Below are 18,663 nucleotides of genomic sequence, written 5' to 3'. Positions count from 1 at the left end.
CACTGTAGGGCATTGGGAAAGGGGTGTCCCTTTATACCACCACCATACTGGTTTGGCCATCAAAGTCCTTCTATACCACAAAAACAAGTATGTGTGTGTGTGTGTGTGTGTGTGTGTGTGTGTGTGTGTGTGTGTGTGTGTGTGTTCACTACTCACTGCTTCTAATGTGTGTGCACTTACTTGGATGGGTTAAATTCATAGGACAAATTCCAAGTATGGGCTACCATACTTTGCCTTTACGTCACGTCACTGTTACTGTCACTGTTTGGTTCTCACTGCAAAAAGGACTTTACATCACTAAATGTTAAAAGTTTAAATAATTTCTAAATAAAGTAAAAAATTATATTTAGTCAATGCACATGCAAATGCTGAACTAATTAATTTAAAGCAACAGTCAATTTTTGATTGGATTTTTAACTACAGTTTATTATTAGCTGCAGTTTTTAGAAAGCTATAAAGAAACTAAGGACCACCCAAATAATCTGTGATCAGATGCATCAATGTCACAGTGAACATGCCACGATATCACTCTTGTGTCCATGTTGGGAAGACTATTTGAATAGCAAAGACATGGGCTACACAAGATTTGCATGGGTTCAAAGTTTGTCTTTCATCTCACATGTCTTAATTCATATTTCATTCAAATGTTGTGTGAAATATAATATAGCGGATACTGAAACGGCCACATGAATGAAAATATAGCTATCATTTACCTGATACCACACATTTAAGGTTTGTCTTTGGAGAAGACTTAGTTTACTGGGAAGTTTTTGGATAGGTTGATGGGAATAAATCACTGAATTACTGAAAAATAATTATTGAATTGCTTTTTGTGTTGTTAAATAATATTTAATCAATTTTATTCTGGGCCATATCAAAATTATCAAACATAATATGGGTTGCAATATAATTAGAAAAATGCTGTTATACAGGAGAGAAAAAAATGTCTCTGAAAATCCAGAGGGTAAAAAAGAACAAAGCTAAAGGGATAATTCACTTAATTCCTGCCAATGCAAGAAGAATTCACAGAATGCACTTTGCATCAATCCCAGTGTTCACACACAGATCAGATTCACATTTTCACAGACCCAGAAGTGAAAAACACTCAATCTGTATATAAAAGCACTTTTATCACCTAACCCAAGTTAAATGTGGACAGGATGTGCTGCAGAATGGTGTCCTTCACGGCGTTAAAAACAAAGCGGATATTTTCAGTGTCGGTTGCACATGTGAAATGTGCGTAGATGCGTTTATGTGTGTCCCTGTTCTGTTCCTCATACATACTCAAGATGAACTTCATTGCGGCATCTGCATCTTTTGTAGGGCCTGTGGAGAAAGCAGATAACACAGATTTCATCATTTCATCTGAGTTCAGTGACACTACAGCAGTGTTGGGAGTAACAAATCAGAAAACTAACAAAAAAGAGCAACTAACTACCCTTACTACATTTTCAGTAGTATGACAGTATTGTTTGCAAACCAGTGTAATGTATTTTTTTCCAACAAGCTCTAAAAAATGTGACAAAATGCAACATTGCTGGTTAACATGTTATTGCTCATACAGCTTTATCGTCACACAAACTGAAGCATAAAAGGGATAAAAGGGAAGAGCATGTGTTCGCAATAAAGAATCCTGCTGAAGTTATATCCAAGTCTCCTGGTCTCTAATTCAAGGAACAAAAGAAGTTCACAAAAATAAAAATTATGTCATTAGTTACTCTCCCTCCAAACCCATAATACTGGGTTCCAAACCCATAATACTTTCATTTATCTTTGGAATACAAATGAATATTTTTAATATTCCCAGAACATGTGTGGATGTCCATGCAACCAGCAATTTCACACATCAAAAAATATAACCCATCTGAACTGAGTGGTTTAATTTATATTACATACAAATTATTCATATATAAACATTGATCAACAGACACACAAAGCATGTCAAAAATGGTAAACACGGAAACTCAGTAGTATTTGCTTGACTCTTGTGTTATATGTGTTTTTGTATTTGTAATTTTTGATGCATGAAACTTTTGCTTATGTCGACTTTAAACGGATGGACAAACATGAGAGAATATTAAAAATATCTTAATTTGTGTTCCGAAGATTAACAGAAGTCTTGAGGATTTGGAACGACATGAGGGTGAGCAAATTATTGTGACAAAAGTTTTATTTTGGGGTGAACTAAACCTTAAGGCCTTTTCATACCAAGACGAATGGTTGCGTCAGTTCAGAGTGAGGTGTTCTAAATTTTTTCCATCACACTGCAAAGAAAACTGGTGAACTAATTAAACTGACCTCATAGAAAACGATCTAGAAATGAACTAATTCATAATAGCGATACATCGTTTCAAGTCTTTGCACAGACATCCCTAAGTTCCTTAGGTTTTCTTTTTATATATATATTATAACTTTATTGCTTTCAAAGCAGCTTCCCCCACACTGCACTCTAGAATATTTACCACAATAAATGACATCTTCATATTTTTAAACACTGCATAAAATAAGACTTGTCAGAGAATTTAAAGTCAGCATGACACAGAAGTTGCAATAGTCTTTTCTTCCCTATTATGACGTACACTATATTGCCAAAAGTTTTGGGATGCCTGCCTTTACATGCACATGAACTTTAATGACATACCATTCTTAATCCGTAGGGTTTAATATGGAGTTGGCCCACCCTTTGCAGCTATATCAGCTTCAACTCTTCTGGAAAGGCTTTCCATAAGGTTTAGGAGTGTATGGGAATTTTTGACCATTCTTGTAGAAGCGCATTTGTGAGGTCAGGCACTGATGTTGGATGAGAAGGCCTGGCTCGCAGTCTCTGCTCTAATTCATCCCAAAGGTGTTCTATCGGGTTGAGGTCAGGACTCTGTGCAAGCCAGTCAAGTTCCTCCACACCAAACTCGCTCATCCATGTCTTTATGGACCTTTTTTTGTGCACTGGTGTGCGGTCATGTTGGAACAGGAAGCGTCCATCCCAAAACTGTTCCCACAAAGTTGGGAGCATGTAATTGTCCAAAATGTATTGGTATGCTGAAGCATAAAGAGTTCCTTTCACTGGAATTAAGGGGCCAAGCCAAACCCCTGAAAAAAACAACCCCACACCATAATCCCCCCTCCACCAAACTTTACATTTGGCACAATGCAGTCAGGCAAGTACCGTTCTCTAGGCAACCACCAAACCAGACAGAGAAGCGTGATTCGTCATTCCAGAGAACACACGTCTCTACTGCTCTAGAGTCCAGTGGCGGCGTGGTGTACACCACTGCATCCGACGCTTTGCATTTCACTTGGTATCGTAATGCTTGGATGCAGCTGCTCAGCCTTGGAAACCCATTCCATGAAGTTCTCTACCCACTGTTCTTGATCTAATCTGAAGGCCATACAAAGTTTGGAGGTCTGTAGCTATTCACTCTGCAGAAAGTTGGCGACTTCTGCTCACTGTGCACCTCAGCATGCACTGACCCCGCTCTGTGATTTTACGTGGTCTACCACTTCGTGGCTGAGTTGCTTTTGTTCCCAATTGCTTCCACTTTGTTATAATACCACTTGTTGACAGTTGACCAAACAGTTGACCGTGGAATATTTAGTAGTGAGGACATTTCATGAATGGACTTATTGCACAGGTGGCAACCTATCACAGCACCACGCTTGAATTCACTGAGCTCCTGAGAGCGGCCCATTCTTTCACAAATGTTCATATAAGCAGTCTACATGCCTAGGTGCTTTATTTTATACACCTTTGGCATTGGAAGGGATTGGAACACCTGAATTCAATGATTTGGAGGGCTGTCCCAATACTTTTGGCAATATAGTGTATATCCAAGTGAAACAGCTTCTCGAACTAGAAAAAAATTGTTGGATGGGACTTGATTTTGTTCATCAGTAATCGATTGGATCGTTGGATTCCATGGCACATTAATTAAACAATAATAATGTGCACGGATAAATCATTTAAAATAACATTTTGTTCCAGTGTAGGCTCCTTTTGCTTAATTTTTCTCTCTTTTTTTCCTTCCTTCCTTCCTTCCTTCCTTCCTTCCTTCCTTCCTTCCTTCTTTTTTTTTTTCTTTTTTTTTACACATGCTTATACCTAAAACAAGTGAAAAATCTGCCAGTTTGGAAAGACAAATTATGAAAACAAGTCTTATGCAGTGTTGCTTCTCAAGTAAATGTATCTTGTTTGAAGGATTTTAAAATATTTTAACTGGAAAATAAGACAAAAATACTTGTTAAGAATAGTATTTTAAGCCATTTTGTTGGCACTCCAACCTGCATACTGTGGAAAATACTTTACAAGGTCTGACTTTGAGATCTTCTCCTTCAGGATATCTGTCTTATTGAGGAAGAGGATGATAGATGAGTCCTGGAACCAGGGGTAAGAGATGATTGTCTTAAAAAGTGCCTTACTCTCCTCCATGCGGTTCTGTGGTGGTAAAACATCATATCAACACAATTAACTACCATGAATCCAGAATTTAATGTCACAGTAATCACCTATGATGTAAGGATGCTGAATCTTAATAAGCCATAAGAGCTTCACCAAGAATGCAAGGAAATGGGCAAACCTCATTCGCACACTCATATAAGACCTGATCGTACTCGCTCAGAGCCACCAGGTAGATGATGGAAGTGACATTTTCAAAACAATGGATCCATTTCCGTCTTTCTGACTTTTGGCCTCCAACGTCAACCATTCTGCAGCAACATCAGGGATTTTTAATTTACAAAATGGGTTACAGTCATTCATCCATCTCCACACCACCAATTAATTAAAAGCTACCTGAATATGACAGTCTGCAGGTCAAAGACATACTCAATGATGCCTGTGGTTGGAACTCGGACTCGTAGTATATCCTGCAGAGTCGGCAAGTAAAAGGCTGCAGATATTCTGTCTATGTCATCGAGGTAACTAGTAAACAGAAACAAAAACCATGAAAATACCTTTAAAATTATTTGTCCAGAACCCAATGAGCACCAAAACTCACCAAACACAGATTTAAGAACATTTCAAATTTGCTTGATAAAGCGATACAAAACATGTTAAATTATCAAGCATATGCCATAATAATTTTCTGTTTATAATTTCACAGATCTGTAGTAATAATGTTTGATTGTGTAGTAAAAAAAAATGTGTATTCAAGGCATACATTTTCTCAGTTCATTGAATCAAACACATGACCTTGCCGTAGTGTCCTGCTGTACAGTCTCAAGTATACAGGTGTTAAAATAGCAAAGAGCAGTTTTCTTCTAAATTGTAAGTAGAGCTCTTACAAAAAAGCACTATAACAAAGTGATAGTATCACTATATATTTTAGGGCTTTATACAATAGAAGTTGTTTCAAAACAGCTTCACAATAATAAACAGGAAAGGAGCTTTATCAAATAAGTGACAGATTCAAATTCTACTGTAAAGCAGCTGTAACTAGGTAATAATGTAATTCATTATTCATCTCAATTCAGTTCAATAACTGTGTAAAGTGAACAAAGTTCAATTCAGCTACTGTATAAAGAAGTTCAGTATTCATCATAGCAGCTCAGTATACCATATTCATATACCATGGTATTAACATGGTATTCCAAAGAATACTATGGAAAAGGTCCAAAAATGTGATTGTTCTATTGTATATCCCCCCCAAAAAACATGAAAAAAAACCCCACCCAAAATATGGTATATAATGCAATGGTACTTTTTGTTAGTGTCAGAAATGAACTAAGGGCATAACCTAACACTTTTTGACTTTCTCAGTTTGAGTAAATCCACTTGGGGTTCAGAGTATTTATTTTTTCCCATATTAATTTCACACATGTCTAGTACAATTATGTGGTTTTGTTTCATTAATACAGTGTATACTTTTTCTTAATTTACCCCGGAAGAACGGAAGTGAAATGTGACAACATGCCCACGTACATTGTAACATGTAAGGGGAACATTGTAACATGACCATATGACGGTTTAAAATGTTAACTGATATAATCAAAAAAATATACTAGACAAACTAAAATATTTTGTAAATAAAATACAGTTATTATCTTTTCATATAAAAATAATGGCACTTTTTAATAATTAAAAATAAAAAAAATGTTGAGTTTCACAACTAACACATCACAAAACATAGCTATACAGCATAGTTAAAAGTTGCCCTAGAATGAAAAATTTAATTAACCTTGGCATAGTTGAATAATAAGAGTTCAGTACATGGACATCACATACAGTGAGTCTCAAACACCATTGCTTCCTCCTTCATATGTAAATCTCGTTTGTGAAAAACACCACAGAAAAATGGGCGAATCTCAACATAACATCGACTGTTACGCAACAGTCGGGATCATTAATATGTACGCCCCCAACATTTGCAAATGCCAGCACATGTTCAAGGCCAGGCAGAACTTTACAGCCAAATCATCGGGAATTCTGCAGGTATTGTGAATAAGCGTCACGCGAGGATAGTGAAAATGGCAGATCATGGAAATAAATGTTATGTTCCAGGCTGTGCAGGGGACGTGAGGACTTTTCATACCCTTCCCACAGAACAAAACTGTCAACAGGCATGGTTTATCTATAACCGGATACCACAACAATTTAATTCAAAGCTGTTCATTTGCTCGGCCCATTTCACCACGGACAGTTTTTCGAACCTGGGACAATATTAAACAGGCTTCGCTCAGCGTCTGATACTGGAGAAATCAAGCAGTAAGTAATGATTGTATTCACTTATTGACTGTCTAAACAATTTCTGATTAAATTGAAAGTTTCTTAGTGTGACAACATAAACGATAATTCCCCCTGTGTTGTCTAGATCCAACGCAAGATGCTAGTACAGTAACAATAGGAAACTCCAAGTAGCATAACAGTTTGACAAATGTCAAATGACAACAGTTCATATTATTTCCTGCCAGTGTTGTCATATAAATCTACAAAATACAACCGTAGATACATATGGCAATCCCTTTTGTTGGATAGAATTATAATTTAGCCTAGATTTTATCAACAACACATAACTCAGGAGCTAACTACGTTAGTTTAGATACTTATAGCTCACTCAATCCTTCTTGTTAACGTCACCTTGCACTTAAGTTGAAATGATAGTCATTTGACAAGGCATCTAGTCAATTTGTCCAAAAAAAAACACCTTTACAAACAACATATTTACGCACACCCAGTTCGATGTTTAGAGTTTGTGACTCAAAGTAAAGATTAAGAAGCCATCATTGTAAAATCATACGGTGACGCATTACAATGATTAAAATATTTTCACAATGCTAAAAACAAGTTGTGACTGCTGATGTTATGAGTTAACGTGTAAAGTTAAAATGTAATATGCTAGTTCACATGTAGGCTGAAGCTATAGTACGGACGTTACGTTTTGCAGCCCTGCGTTAGTTTGTGCCCCGCTCACCCCTATTCACTGCACTTACTATTTGGTAGAGTCTGACAACTGGAACTCTCTCCTGCGTTCGAAGCATTTCTGCAGGCCGGTGTCTTTCCACACACTCTTGATGGCTTCGGCTTGTTCAGCCTCCAGTGACAGTACTGTTTCGGGGATCACATTTTTAAGCATTGCAGCATATTTCTACAACACACACAGACAAAATTTCAGTCTCCTTTTCTTTTCTCTTTTTTGAGGGGAGAGATAATATATGTTTAGTTAGCTAAGATATCATAAATAAATATGACTAATAAAACATATGTCTCAGTTCATACTGCGTTTTTTCCATCAGCAAAGGGGATGTTCAGGTTCTCCATTGCTTGAAGCATGTTGTGAATGGAAAAAATGATATTCTGGAACACCAGCTTGGCATAGGCCCTCTTGTCTTCCTCTGAGTAGCCCCTGCCATGTATAATTCTCATCTGCTTGATGAAAGTGCTCTTCCCACTCTCCCCTGTGCCTGTGGAGGAACATGGAAAGTTTTAGCTTGTGAGACATTATGCATTAGAATAACATTGTTACTGTGTAGCTACATTAAACGTTTCTGTATTGGCATTAAAGGGATGGTTTAACCAAAAATGAAAGTTCTGTCATCCTGTCACTTAAACCTTCTTATTTTGAAGCTTTATCTGGTCACCATCCAGTTTCGGTAAATGGAAAAGAATAGTTTGGACCAAGTGACATTTTTTGTGTTCCGGGAGGAAACATATTGTGTGTTGCAAACAAATGATGCAATCTTTTTGGGGTGTTCACTTTAATATCAACAGCGCCGCTTCAAAGACCTCTAGTGGACTACTGCAGTATTGTATTTTTCATGTAGACAATATTCCTGTTCTAGTGGAACCTAGTGATGTATGATAAAGATAAGACTGTATGGTTAATCGTTATCATACTAATCTTTTCTTCACCCTCATATCATTCGAAACCAGTTTGATTTTCTTCCGTGAAACACAAAAGTAGACATTTTGACCAGTTCACACAGCTCCAGTGAACCAGGGGCTGTAAAAAGAGATAAAGCAAACAAAACAAACAAGCTAGCAAACAAAACAAAACAGAGCTAGCAAAAAAAAAAAAAAAAAAAACGTTACATTAGTCCCTTTGATTCATTGAAGAATATTCCACACAAAGCAATCAGATATTCCAAAGCAATTTGAGAGTTTTTTGTTATAAACAGACCTAAATTCGTTCATCCATTTTCCAAATCACTTGTTCTATGTAGGGTCACGAGGATGCTGGAGCCTCAGGGGGATATTCCAGAAAGCAAGGTTAACTTACCATCACATATACCTTGAACTCACGGTTGATTAACCCAAACCTTGATTGGTATGTGGGTTCCAAAAACGTGTCCGTGAGTAAGATCAGAAGACTCAGAGGCTGCGTCCGAAAACCTATAGGCAGCTGACTCGTTGCCTCGCTGCCTTATCAGACAATGACTTTGTCAAAGGCAGTGTTTGTACATGAAGGCACCTCAACAAACTGATTTCGGACAGACTTCTACGGCAGTGTAAGAAGTGGAAAATGTTGGTAAAAAACTTTTACAGACAAACTGACCAGCACACGCAACTTTCGGACGCCATCTTTTTTCTCCAGCTCAACTGAATGGAACGCAAAGGATTGTGGGATATCAAAGGCAGCGAAGGATACATGAATGCTGCCTTCAAAAATCGATCAGATGAAGGTATCTCATGAGACAGGAAGGGAAGCTAACATTAAATTTGGACGTGCCTTGATGCCTTCCTACCTTGAAATGTGTCCTCCGAAGGCAGCATTTTCCAGGTTTCGAACTCAGCCAGAGTATGTTCTCGGTTAACACGCAAGACATTCTCAACAGAGCAACGAATCGATGATTCACCCTGGAAACAGACGCTAAGAAAATACACCCCGTTCTACTTCCTTCTTCTTCTTTTGTTTAATGGCGATTTACATAACCTACTTAGTGCACATCGCCACCTATTTAGTGGTTGTGCAATCATTTTTTTTCAATCTTTTTGTTTAAAATCTTTATTCACTGAAAATAAGGATTATATTGTTTGTTTGATGCTAATTAATTGAATGCAGATCCATGTGTGAGATAATAAAATAAATTAATATTTTTTAATTGAATTCACATTTAAACATTACCTTGTTATAATAGCGCTTTAGAATTAATATATAATATTGTATATTATATAACTGTAACTATATAACAAATGTAGTTCCCTTTCGTTCAGTCACTACGACGTAACGTTAGTGACTAACGAATGGGGGTTTCGCTTAGAAGCCTATCAACTTCGAGTTTAGAGAAAACGCCCAATGGCGTGCCAATGCCATGGGGCATGCGGAATTTGCATACGTAACTCCGCCTCACCGCGTGAGTATATAAGGAAGTACGTGGCAATATCGCATTATGTTCTGCTTTCGGAGCCAAGAGTACCTACCTCTTCACTCCTACAGCCTTCTGAGACTCTGTCAGCTTCTTCGAGACGAGCAGCTTTCCAGTCGGTGTTGGTGTGACGGCGCGTTCCAGTGATCGCATACTTCCTGCCTGCTGATCTGCGCAGTGGTCCGTTTGACAGCTGGTGTGTGTTTCCCTGGGCGCTTCGGCATCGACTGCGAGGCTTTCCTCTCACAAAAAGAGCTTGCGCGTGGCACGTCTTTTTCAAGACGGCTCGCCCGTGCACTTCCGGGTGCGATCGATTTTCCGCTGCTGTCTGTGGACGCATTCACTGCTCGAGCGTGTTTGGGCTTCAGCACGTTCGGGCAGTGTTTGCGGATGTGTCACGTTTCCATTGCGGGGGCGTGACCATCGCGATGTCGCGGTCGAGACTCAATGATCTCCGTGAGGAGAGAGAGTCCCCTCTGCCACACCCCAATCTACCGTCCCCGAGTGAGATGGTACTTTGGCTGGTGGCCAGGGTGACCTGAGGGCGGTGCTGTGGTATTAAGAACCCCGACGTTCATTCCTCGGGCCACGCCCCCCTCTTATACATCGCTTCCGTGAGTGTTGGATTGAATCTACGGCCCGTCTCTGACGCCCCGTTCGTTCGGTTCACGCTCCGGATAGCAGTGAGATGTCGATCGCCGCATCCCAAGGTGGGCTGGAGTCCTTTGGGGATGACGATTAGGTTGTGCTCCGCCTCCGGGTGTGTTAGCACTGCCTGATCTGACCTAAAGTTGACAGCCATGTTATCTCGGGCAGCCGCGGGTCTCGCGCTGGTGTGGAACTCCGCCCAGTCGCGGGTGCTCGTGGTTGCGCGATTGGTTTTTGGGGGCGGCACCCGACAGCTGTTGGGCCCCGCCCCCAATGCCTTTCGCTCCCGAGGTGCATGAGGAGATCACGCGGTCCCGGAAGTCCCCGTGCTTCCCGTGACCGTTTGGTGGCCTCCTCCGCCTTCTCTGCCCTTGATGGGGCCGCGGCCTTGGGTACACTGGGGCCCCCTCCCCCCCACTGTTGAACTCTCTGTTGCGCACTACGGTGTCCACAGAGGGCTTTGACGTGGCGTGGTGTGGCTGTCCTAAGCACCCCCCCCCCAAAGCCTGTGGGCTCGTCTACTTCGGTGGCGTGGTCCCGCAGAGCTACGGGCAGGCCGCCGCCCCTTTGCACATGCACAAGGGTGGAGCCGACCCAGGGCTCTTCATTGAGCTGCGTGCCGCAACTGACCCCGCCCCCGGGCGGTGAAGGTGGCCACACGCTCCCTGGGTCGGGCGATGTCCACAGCTGTGGTCCGGGAGAACACCGGGCCTTACCTGGTGATGTGGAGGACGTTGAGCGGGCCCGCCTCCTCAACTCACCCATATCCCAGGCTGGCCTCTTCGGTGGCGCGGCTGAGAACTGCGCCCAACAGTTCTCGGCCGCCCCAGAGCAGACTGAGGCTGTAACACGTACTGCCCCGGCGGCCAGCTGCTGCACCAGCCGCCGGCCCAGTCGCCTCAGTCCGCTCGCCGCCGAGGGCGCCCTCCCTCTTCCCACCCGGCCCCAGCAGCAGCCTTCACCTGGGCCGCGCCGTGGAGGTGGTTGAGGATGTCACCCAGTCCGCTCCCCAGACTGGTTAAACGCCAGGATGGAGGTGGACAACTCAGAGATGGGTTCCAGTTCTTCCCAGGGGATGGTAGCAGGGCCTCTCCTTCCCCCGGTGGAGGGCCGGGGGAAAATCCTTCCGCTGCTGGCCCCCGGGCTAGCAGCGCTTGGGAAGAACTCATGTTCCTGTCTCTGAGCACCCAGAGACCGGTGATGACAGTGCGCGCCACCCTCGGGTCTCGCCACTCGCATCCCTCTCTGTCGCCAGCCCCCTGGCAGAGCAGACCCCAGTGGAACGCGAGTCCTTCCCTGGTCTCCTCTGTCAGGGCGCAGCCGTTAACCGTGCTCCGACCCCGGGACGCCCAACAGCCTCCCTTGTCCGCGCCGGTAACGCTGCCTCGCTGCCCCACCCAGGGTACGTCTGTCGTCCGTATGACCCCGTTGGTGCAGTCTCTGGAAGCCTGGCTTCAGCTTCCGGGGCTGTCCCGCTGGGTTGCCCGGACCGTCAGGCTCGGCTACGCGATTCAGTTCGCGCAGGCTCCTCCCCGTTACTGGGGAGTCCGCTATACCGTGACCGGGGCCCATGCCCCCGTCATGCGTGCGGAGATTGCCACTCTACTGGCGAAGGGTGCGATCGAGCCTGTCCCTCCAGCCGAAATGAGGTCGGGGTTCTACAGCCCCTACTTCATTGTACCCAAGAAAACCGGTGGGTTACGACCAATCCTGGACCTTCGCATCTTGAGCCGATCCCTTCACCGGCTTCCGTTCGAGATGTTGACTGCGAAACGCCTTTTCGAATGCGTTCGTCCGTACGATTGGTTTGCAGCGATCGACCTGAAGGACGCCTACTTCCATGTCTCCATCCTTCCTCGACACAGACCGTTCCTACGGTTTGCTTTCGAGGGGCGGGCATACCAGTACGCGGTTCTCCCATTCGGGTTATCTCTGTCCCCTCGCGTCTTCACGAAGATCGCCGAGGCAGCCCTTGCGCCCCTTCGGCAGCACGGGGTCCGCATCCTGAACTACCTCGACGACTGGCTTATACTAGGCCACTCTCGAGAGCAGGTTTGCGGACACAGAGATCTGGTTCTCCACCACTTAGCCCGTCTGGGCCTTCGGGTCAACTGGGAGAAGAGCAAACTTTGCCCCGTGCAGAGGATCTCTTTTCTCGGTATGGAGATCGACTCGGTCGCCATGTACGCGCAGCTTTCGAGAAAGCGAGCGCGCGCAGTCTCTGCTGACTTGCCTCCGACAAATCGAGAGCAAGAGTGCGGTTCCACTGAAACTATTTCAGAGGCTCCTGGGGCATATGGCATCTGCAGCCGCGGTAACGCCGCTCGGATTGCTTCATATGAGACCGCTTCAGCACTGGCTTCGCGATCGAGTCCTGAGATGGGCATGGCAGTCTGGCACGCTCCGGGTCCAAGTGACTCGGGCCTGCTTACAGACGCTCACCCCGTGGTCGAACCTCAGTTTTCTACGGGCCGGTGTGCCCTTAGGACGAGTTTCCAGGCATGTTGTCGTATCGACGGATGCCTCTGCCACGGGCTGGGGTGCCATGTGCAATGGACAAGCAGCCGCGGGCTCCTGGACAGGACCCCAGCGCCTCCTGCATGTCTATTGCCTCGAGTTGCTGGCAGTACGGTTCGCCCTGCACCGCTTCCGAGCGCTGCTAAAGGGTCAACATGTGCTTGTCCGAACAGACAACACGGCCGTAGTAGCGTACATCAACCACTCGGGCGGTCTACGCTCCCGCCGTATGTCTCAACTCGCCCGCCATCTCATCCTATGGAGTCAGAAGCGCCTGAGGTCCCTTCGTGCTGTCCATATTCCGGGAGTCCTGAACCACGCAGCCGACGAGCTCTCGCGGTTTCAGCCTCTCCCGGGAGAATGGAGACTCCATCCCCGGACGGTTCAGCTGATTTGGGAACAGTTCGGCGACGCACAGGTAGATCTGTTTGCCTCCCACGACTCTTCCCACTGCAGCCTGTATTATTCCCTGACCGAGGGCACGCTCGGCACGGATGCACTGGCGCACAGCTGGCCGCGGGGCCTACGCAAATATGCGTTCCCCCCAGTGAGCCTACTCGCACAGCTCCTGTGCAAGATCAGGGAGGGCAAGGAGAAGGTCCTTTTGGTCGTCCCGTACTGGTACGGCCGGACCTGGTTCCCCGAACTCATATTCCTTGCGACAGCTCCTCCCTGGCCTATTCCTCTGAGACCGGACCTCCTTACTCAGAGACGGGGCACCCTTTGGCACCCGCGTCCCGACCTCTGGAGCCTCCACGTGTGGCTCCTAGACGGGACGTGGCAGGTTTGAGTGGCCTACCACCTACGGTGGTCGCCACCATCACTTCCGCTAGGGCAGAGTCCACTCGGCATGCCTATGCGTTGAAGTGGAACCTCTTCGTCACCTGGTGCTCTTCCCGCCAAGAAGACCCCTGGAAATGCCCGATCGGGTCCGTGCTTGAGTTTCTCCAAGAGGGGCTGGAGCGAAGGCTGTCTCCCTCCACCCTCAAAGTATATGTGGCCGCAATATCTGCCCACCACGATCTCCTGGAGAACAAGAAGGTAAGTCAGCACGACCTGGTCATCAGGTTTCTGAGGGGAGCCAGGAGACTGAATCCTCCTCGCTCTCCTCTCGTACCCTCTTGGGACCTCGCAGTAGTGTTAACTGCTCTGCAGAGACCTCCCTTTGAGCCTTTGCGGTCGGTTGATATTAAGTTTCTGTCTATGAAGACGGCTCTGCTGACCGCATTGGCCTCAGTCAAGAGGGTCGGGGACCTGCAGGCATTTTCGGTTGACAAAGCGTGCCTGGAATTCGGGCCGGCTAACTCTCACGTGATCCTGAGACCCCGGCTTGGATATGTGCCCAAGGTTCCCACCACTCCGTTTAAGGACCAGGTGGTGAACCTGCAAGCGCTGCCTTTGGAGGAGGCAGACCCAGCCTTGGCATTGCTCTGTCCAGTACGCGCCCTCCGCGCCTACGTAGACATGACGCAGTGTTTCAGGACCTCAGACCAGCTCTTTGTCTGTTATGGTGGAGAGCGGAAGGGAAGTGCTCTCTCAAAGCAAAGGCTGTCTCACTGGATAGTGGACACCATTGCTTTGGCTTACCAGCAGCAAGGCCGACCATGTCCCCTTGGTGTGAGGGCACACTCCACCCGGAGTGTGGCCTCCTCTTGGGCTCTAGCGCATGGCGCCTCGCTAGCAGACATCTGCAGAGCTGCAGGCTGGGCGACACCCAACACATTCGCCAGATTCTACTATCTCCGAGTGGAGCCAGTGTCCGACTATGTACTCGCCCCCCCGAGGGGCCGGTGATGGGCCAGGCTCAGGTGTCTTCGCTTGCTCGCCACTCCACTCCACGGACTGGATACGTGCGATATTTTCCTCAGGTGAGCTCCCCGAGAGCCCTGAGCTCCTCCAGCACTGTCGACGCCGACATCAGTTCAGTCTGCTCTTTCGAGCCCAGACCCTCATGTCCGGCCAGGTGCCCCATGTGCATGGTTCCCTCCGGCGACCCCCACATGTGTATTTCACCGTAAGTCTCCGCAGTGAGCGGGTTTCTTCCCTTGGCGTGTCCCCGCCACCCCTAGGGTTAAAAATCCACCTTCGGCTGGTACCCTAGAGATCTCCATATGCAACCCTCAGCGGGTCATATGTGTCTCTTAAGTCCTCCCCACGGGTAGGCATTTTTGGCATTTCCTCACTGGGATATGCTTCCCAGTGTACCTTGGTATTCCTGTGTTAAGTGGGAGTCCTTCGTCCGTACTAGTCTTACGACAGGGTACTCACACTTACGCAGGGCACTGGAAGACAGCTGAGTGGCGGGATTATATTGGGACCCCCATTCGTTAGTCACTAATGTTACGTCGTAGTGACTGAACGAAAGGGAACGTCTCGGTTACGGATGTAACCCTCGTTCCCTGAGGAGGGAACGGAGACGTAACGTCCCCTTGCCACATCAGTTGTGCTACCTGGAACGCAGGAGTTCAGTCTTGGCTCCTCAAGCAGGTAACATAATGCGATATTGCCACGTACTTCCTTATATACTCACGCGGTGAGGCGGAGTTACGTATGCACATTCCGCATGCCCCATGGCATTGGCACGCCATTGGGCGTTTTCTCTAAACACGAAGTTGATAGGCTTCTAAGCGAAACCCCCATTCGTTAGTCACTAACGTTACGTCTCCGTTCCCTCCTCAGGGAACGAGGGTTACATCCGTAACCGAGACGTTATATTACTTAAATATATAACTATATTAATAACATGCATTTGAATTGGGGACACTACATTTTTCAAATTTTTCAACTAAATATCCAAATAAATCTAATTATTAAACTAAATTAACCATATAAACTAAATTACTGATCTAAAGCCCACACTGTCACTGTATGATAATTGAAATGAACTGATGACATAACCGTTTTCTCCAGAACGGCTAGACGGCTGAATAAAATTATGCTGCATTATTTTCCTGTTTAACACTGTAAAGCTGCTTTGAAACAATCTGCATTGTTAAAAGCGCTATAGAAATAAAGTTGACTTGACTTGACTTGACCTCTTAAGCAAACTAACCCTGGAAAATAACCTGCTCTGGATTTTTCTTCATTGTTCACTAATAATTGTCCACAGTTGTCTTCTAGTTATCAATATTTGGTGTGCAGTGAAAAAGCAGCTTGGCCATTCTTCAAAACATCTCCCTTTTTTGTTTTAATAATAAATACTGGAGAATACTGAGATTGGCAACCAAACACTATCAAAAACGAGGACAGACAGAGACTGGGAGAAAACAGGCTTTAAATGAACTGAGACAAACAATATGATTAATGAACACATGTGAAGACGAATTAACTAATCAACAACAGGGAAACTAGGTCAAGGAGGGCAGAACTAAAACACAATGGAAACACAGGAAAGACCAGGGGTGTATTCCAGAAAGCAGGTTATGTGACATACCTGGGTATGTTTAAGGGTAAGTAAGTGGATAACCACAACTTTCGGTTCCAAAAACAGAGGTAACTTGGGTATGTAAGTAGCCATAGCAACTCACTCTCTGAACATAACCTGCTCCAGAGTAGGTTATGTAAATCACCATTAAACAAAAGAAGAAGAGGAACTAGAATGGCGCGCTTTTTCTTAGCGTCTGTTTCCATGCTCTGTTGACAATGTCTTGTGTGTTAATTGGGAACATACTATGAGTTGAGTTGTCTGAACTTACTCACGGACAAGTTTTTGGAACCAGCATACCTCGAGTAAGCAAGGTTTGGGTTGATCAACAGAGAGTTCAAGGTATATGTGACAGTAAGTTAACCTTGCTTTCTGGAATACCCCCCAGACATGTAACAGTAACAACATGAGGGTGAATAATTTTTTTGAACAAGTTGAACAATTTGTTTTTAGTAGCCCCTGCTGTTTCAACTGTTTTGCAGACAGCCACAATAAACTTCACCAACAATTCTCTAAAAGTATCTATTCACTCATGCTCATTTTTAGGAACACTCACAAAAACCAGACAAAGACTCTTAGACTCTTGGACTCTTGGATTTCCTCGTTTGAATATTTGCCTTTGCATATAAACTTTGTGATTGTGTCATCAAAATAGCCTGCCGGTAAGATGTGAATGATTTGTATATCATTTGTATTCATATGTAACCACAGGTAAACTATATTTAGGAATTAATTTTCGATGTAAATTGACTAAAGACTATACATTATCTAAAGATTTGCAGTATATTTGCTGGGTGATTATTGTGAGTATTGTGGTTGATTTACTGATGATTGTTTTATTTTTGTGTTTCTGTTTGAGGCCAATCAAAGCATATTTGCTTGACTACTAAATCTGTTGAGTTTGATGACACATAATAACGTAGGATGCCACACACAATTAAATAATTCCAACATTGCAGCGCTGAATGGGAATGGTTGCATTCTGATCTATTTCATGTCAAACAGGTCTGACAAATGGGAGTTTTGCTGCAAAGTTGCAGATTGCTATCATAATTAAAACAAGGAAACACTGGATAAGCTCATTCGTCTGTTCTTCTATTAAACTAGAATCAACACAACTGACCAGAACAAAATTAACCTAAAATAGCATAAAATACATACATACCTAGGAAAACATAAGAAAATCTGAATCACATGAATAAATGCTTATACTCTATAGGAAGCAAGTACAGGACATGCTGGAGCTGATTCTATCAGTACATTCTGTACGTGTTAGGAATTCACATGTTCCTGTTTACATTCTTTTTGCAAGTATCCTGACTTTCTTACTTGTATTTCGGTTTCATTAAGAACATAAAATATAATGATATACTGTATGAGAATGAATGACTTTCCAATGACATCTTTTTGCATGTATTTGCATGTGACCGCTAACAGTTAGAGGAAATATGTCATCTAAACATCTGAAGTGTGAATTTCGTATAAGCTGTTAAAAATATTGTATAAAAGTTGTTGAACATATCATCTGGCAATTTAATTGTGTAATAATTTAGTCAAAAAATGATTGTTTTAAGTTAATTCAATAAAGACGCCGAACAACTCAAATTATTGATACTGACCATTACAAATTTTGGGGGGTCATTAAAAAACAAGAAATCTTCATACATACATAACAAACAAACAAACAAAGAAAAAACAGAAGAAAGTACATACCTAAAAGCAAAAGTTTCAGTTGTCGGGATGCATCCTTTTTGTCCATCCTAAGCTGTCTCTCAATTTCATGGTGAATTCTGGCACTTTCTCTGTCTTCACCTGACATGCAGCAGTCCCCCATCCTGAACAGCTTGAACCTCCTCCAGTTCTTTGCAGTTAATAGATTCATCAACTCACTCAGCAGTGTTAAAAGTCTTCAAGAAAGCCTATAGGAACACGCCTACCTCAGGAGAGGCTTGGTGTGCTGTAATTTGCAGGTGAAGTTTCTTCCTCATTCAATGGATGGGGTGGGTATTGTCACGTAAGGCATTAGTTTCCTTTTTCCTCTGCTCTAATTTCAGTTGCTCTCTCTTTCTTTCTTTCTCTCTCTCTCTCTCTCTCTCTCTCTCTCTATCTCTCTCTCTCTCTCTCTCTCTCTCTTCATTATGAGTTTCTACACTGAAAAAAATCCAACTTCTATTTCTTTCAGACAAACTTATTTTAAATGTTGATATAAAAAGTTGGCATTACATAAAGTATTTAAGTCCATTTCTGACCATTTAGTTTGAGCAACTTAAAACAGCAAG

At 44.1% G+C, this 18,663-nt stretch overlaps 1 protein-coding gene across 3 annotated transcripts; it reads right to left on the bottom strand.

The window, feature by feature from the left end:
* Positions 1-832: 832 nt before the first annotated feature.
* On the bottom strand, positions 833-18,425 carry gna14 (guanine nucleotide binding protein (G protein), alpha 14; the record flags this gene model as incomplete). Of its 3 annotated transcripts, none has more annotated exons than XR_013816318.1 (8): positions 833-1,104; positions 1,199-1,326; positions 4,301-4,429; positions 4,572-4,701; positions 4,787-4,915; positions 7,423-7,577; positions 7,709-7,893; positions 18,098-18,321. XR_013816318.1 is itself a non-coding variant. In XM_079814552.1 (8 exons), the coding sequence occupies 8 exons, from the start codon at positions 18,264-18,266 to the stop codon at positions 1,081-1,083; spliced, it is 1,074 nt and encodes a 357-aa protein (XP_079670678.1). The 3 variants fall into 3 exon arrangements, 2 of the variants coding, with proteins under 2 accessions (XP_079670678.1, XP_079670677.1); XM_079814552.1 differs by having other exon boundaries at positions 4,276-4,429; positions 18,098-18,425; XM_079814551.1 differs by lacking the exon at positions 833-1,104 and having other exon boundaries at positions 1,136-1,326; positions 4,276-4,429; positions 18,098-18,218.
* Positions 18,426-18,663: the final 238 nt, after the last annotated feature.

Source organism: Gobio gobio, assembly GCF_949357685.1.
Source record: "Gobio gobio genome assembly, chromosome: 4".
In the NCBI taxonomy this organism is placed as follows: domain Eukaryota; kingdom Metazoa; phylum Chordata; class Actinopteri; order Cypriniformes; family Gobionidae; genus Gobio; species Gobio gobio.
Note: the sequence above shows the minus strand (reverse complement) of the source record. Positions and strands in the feature narration are given on the sequence as shown.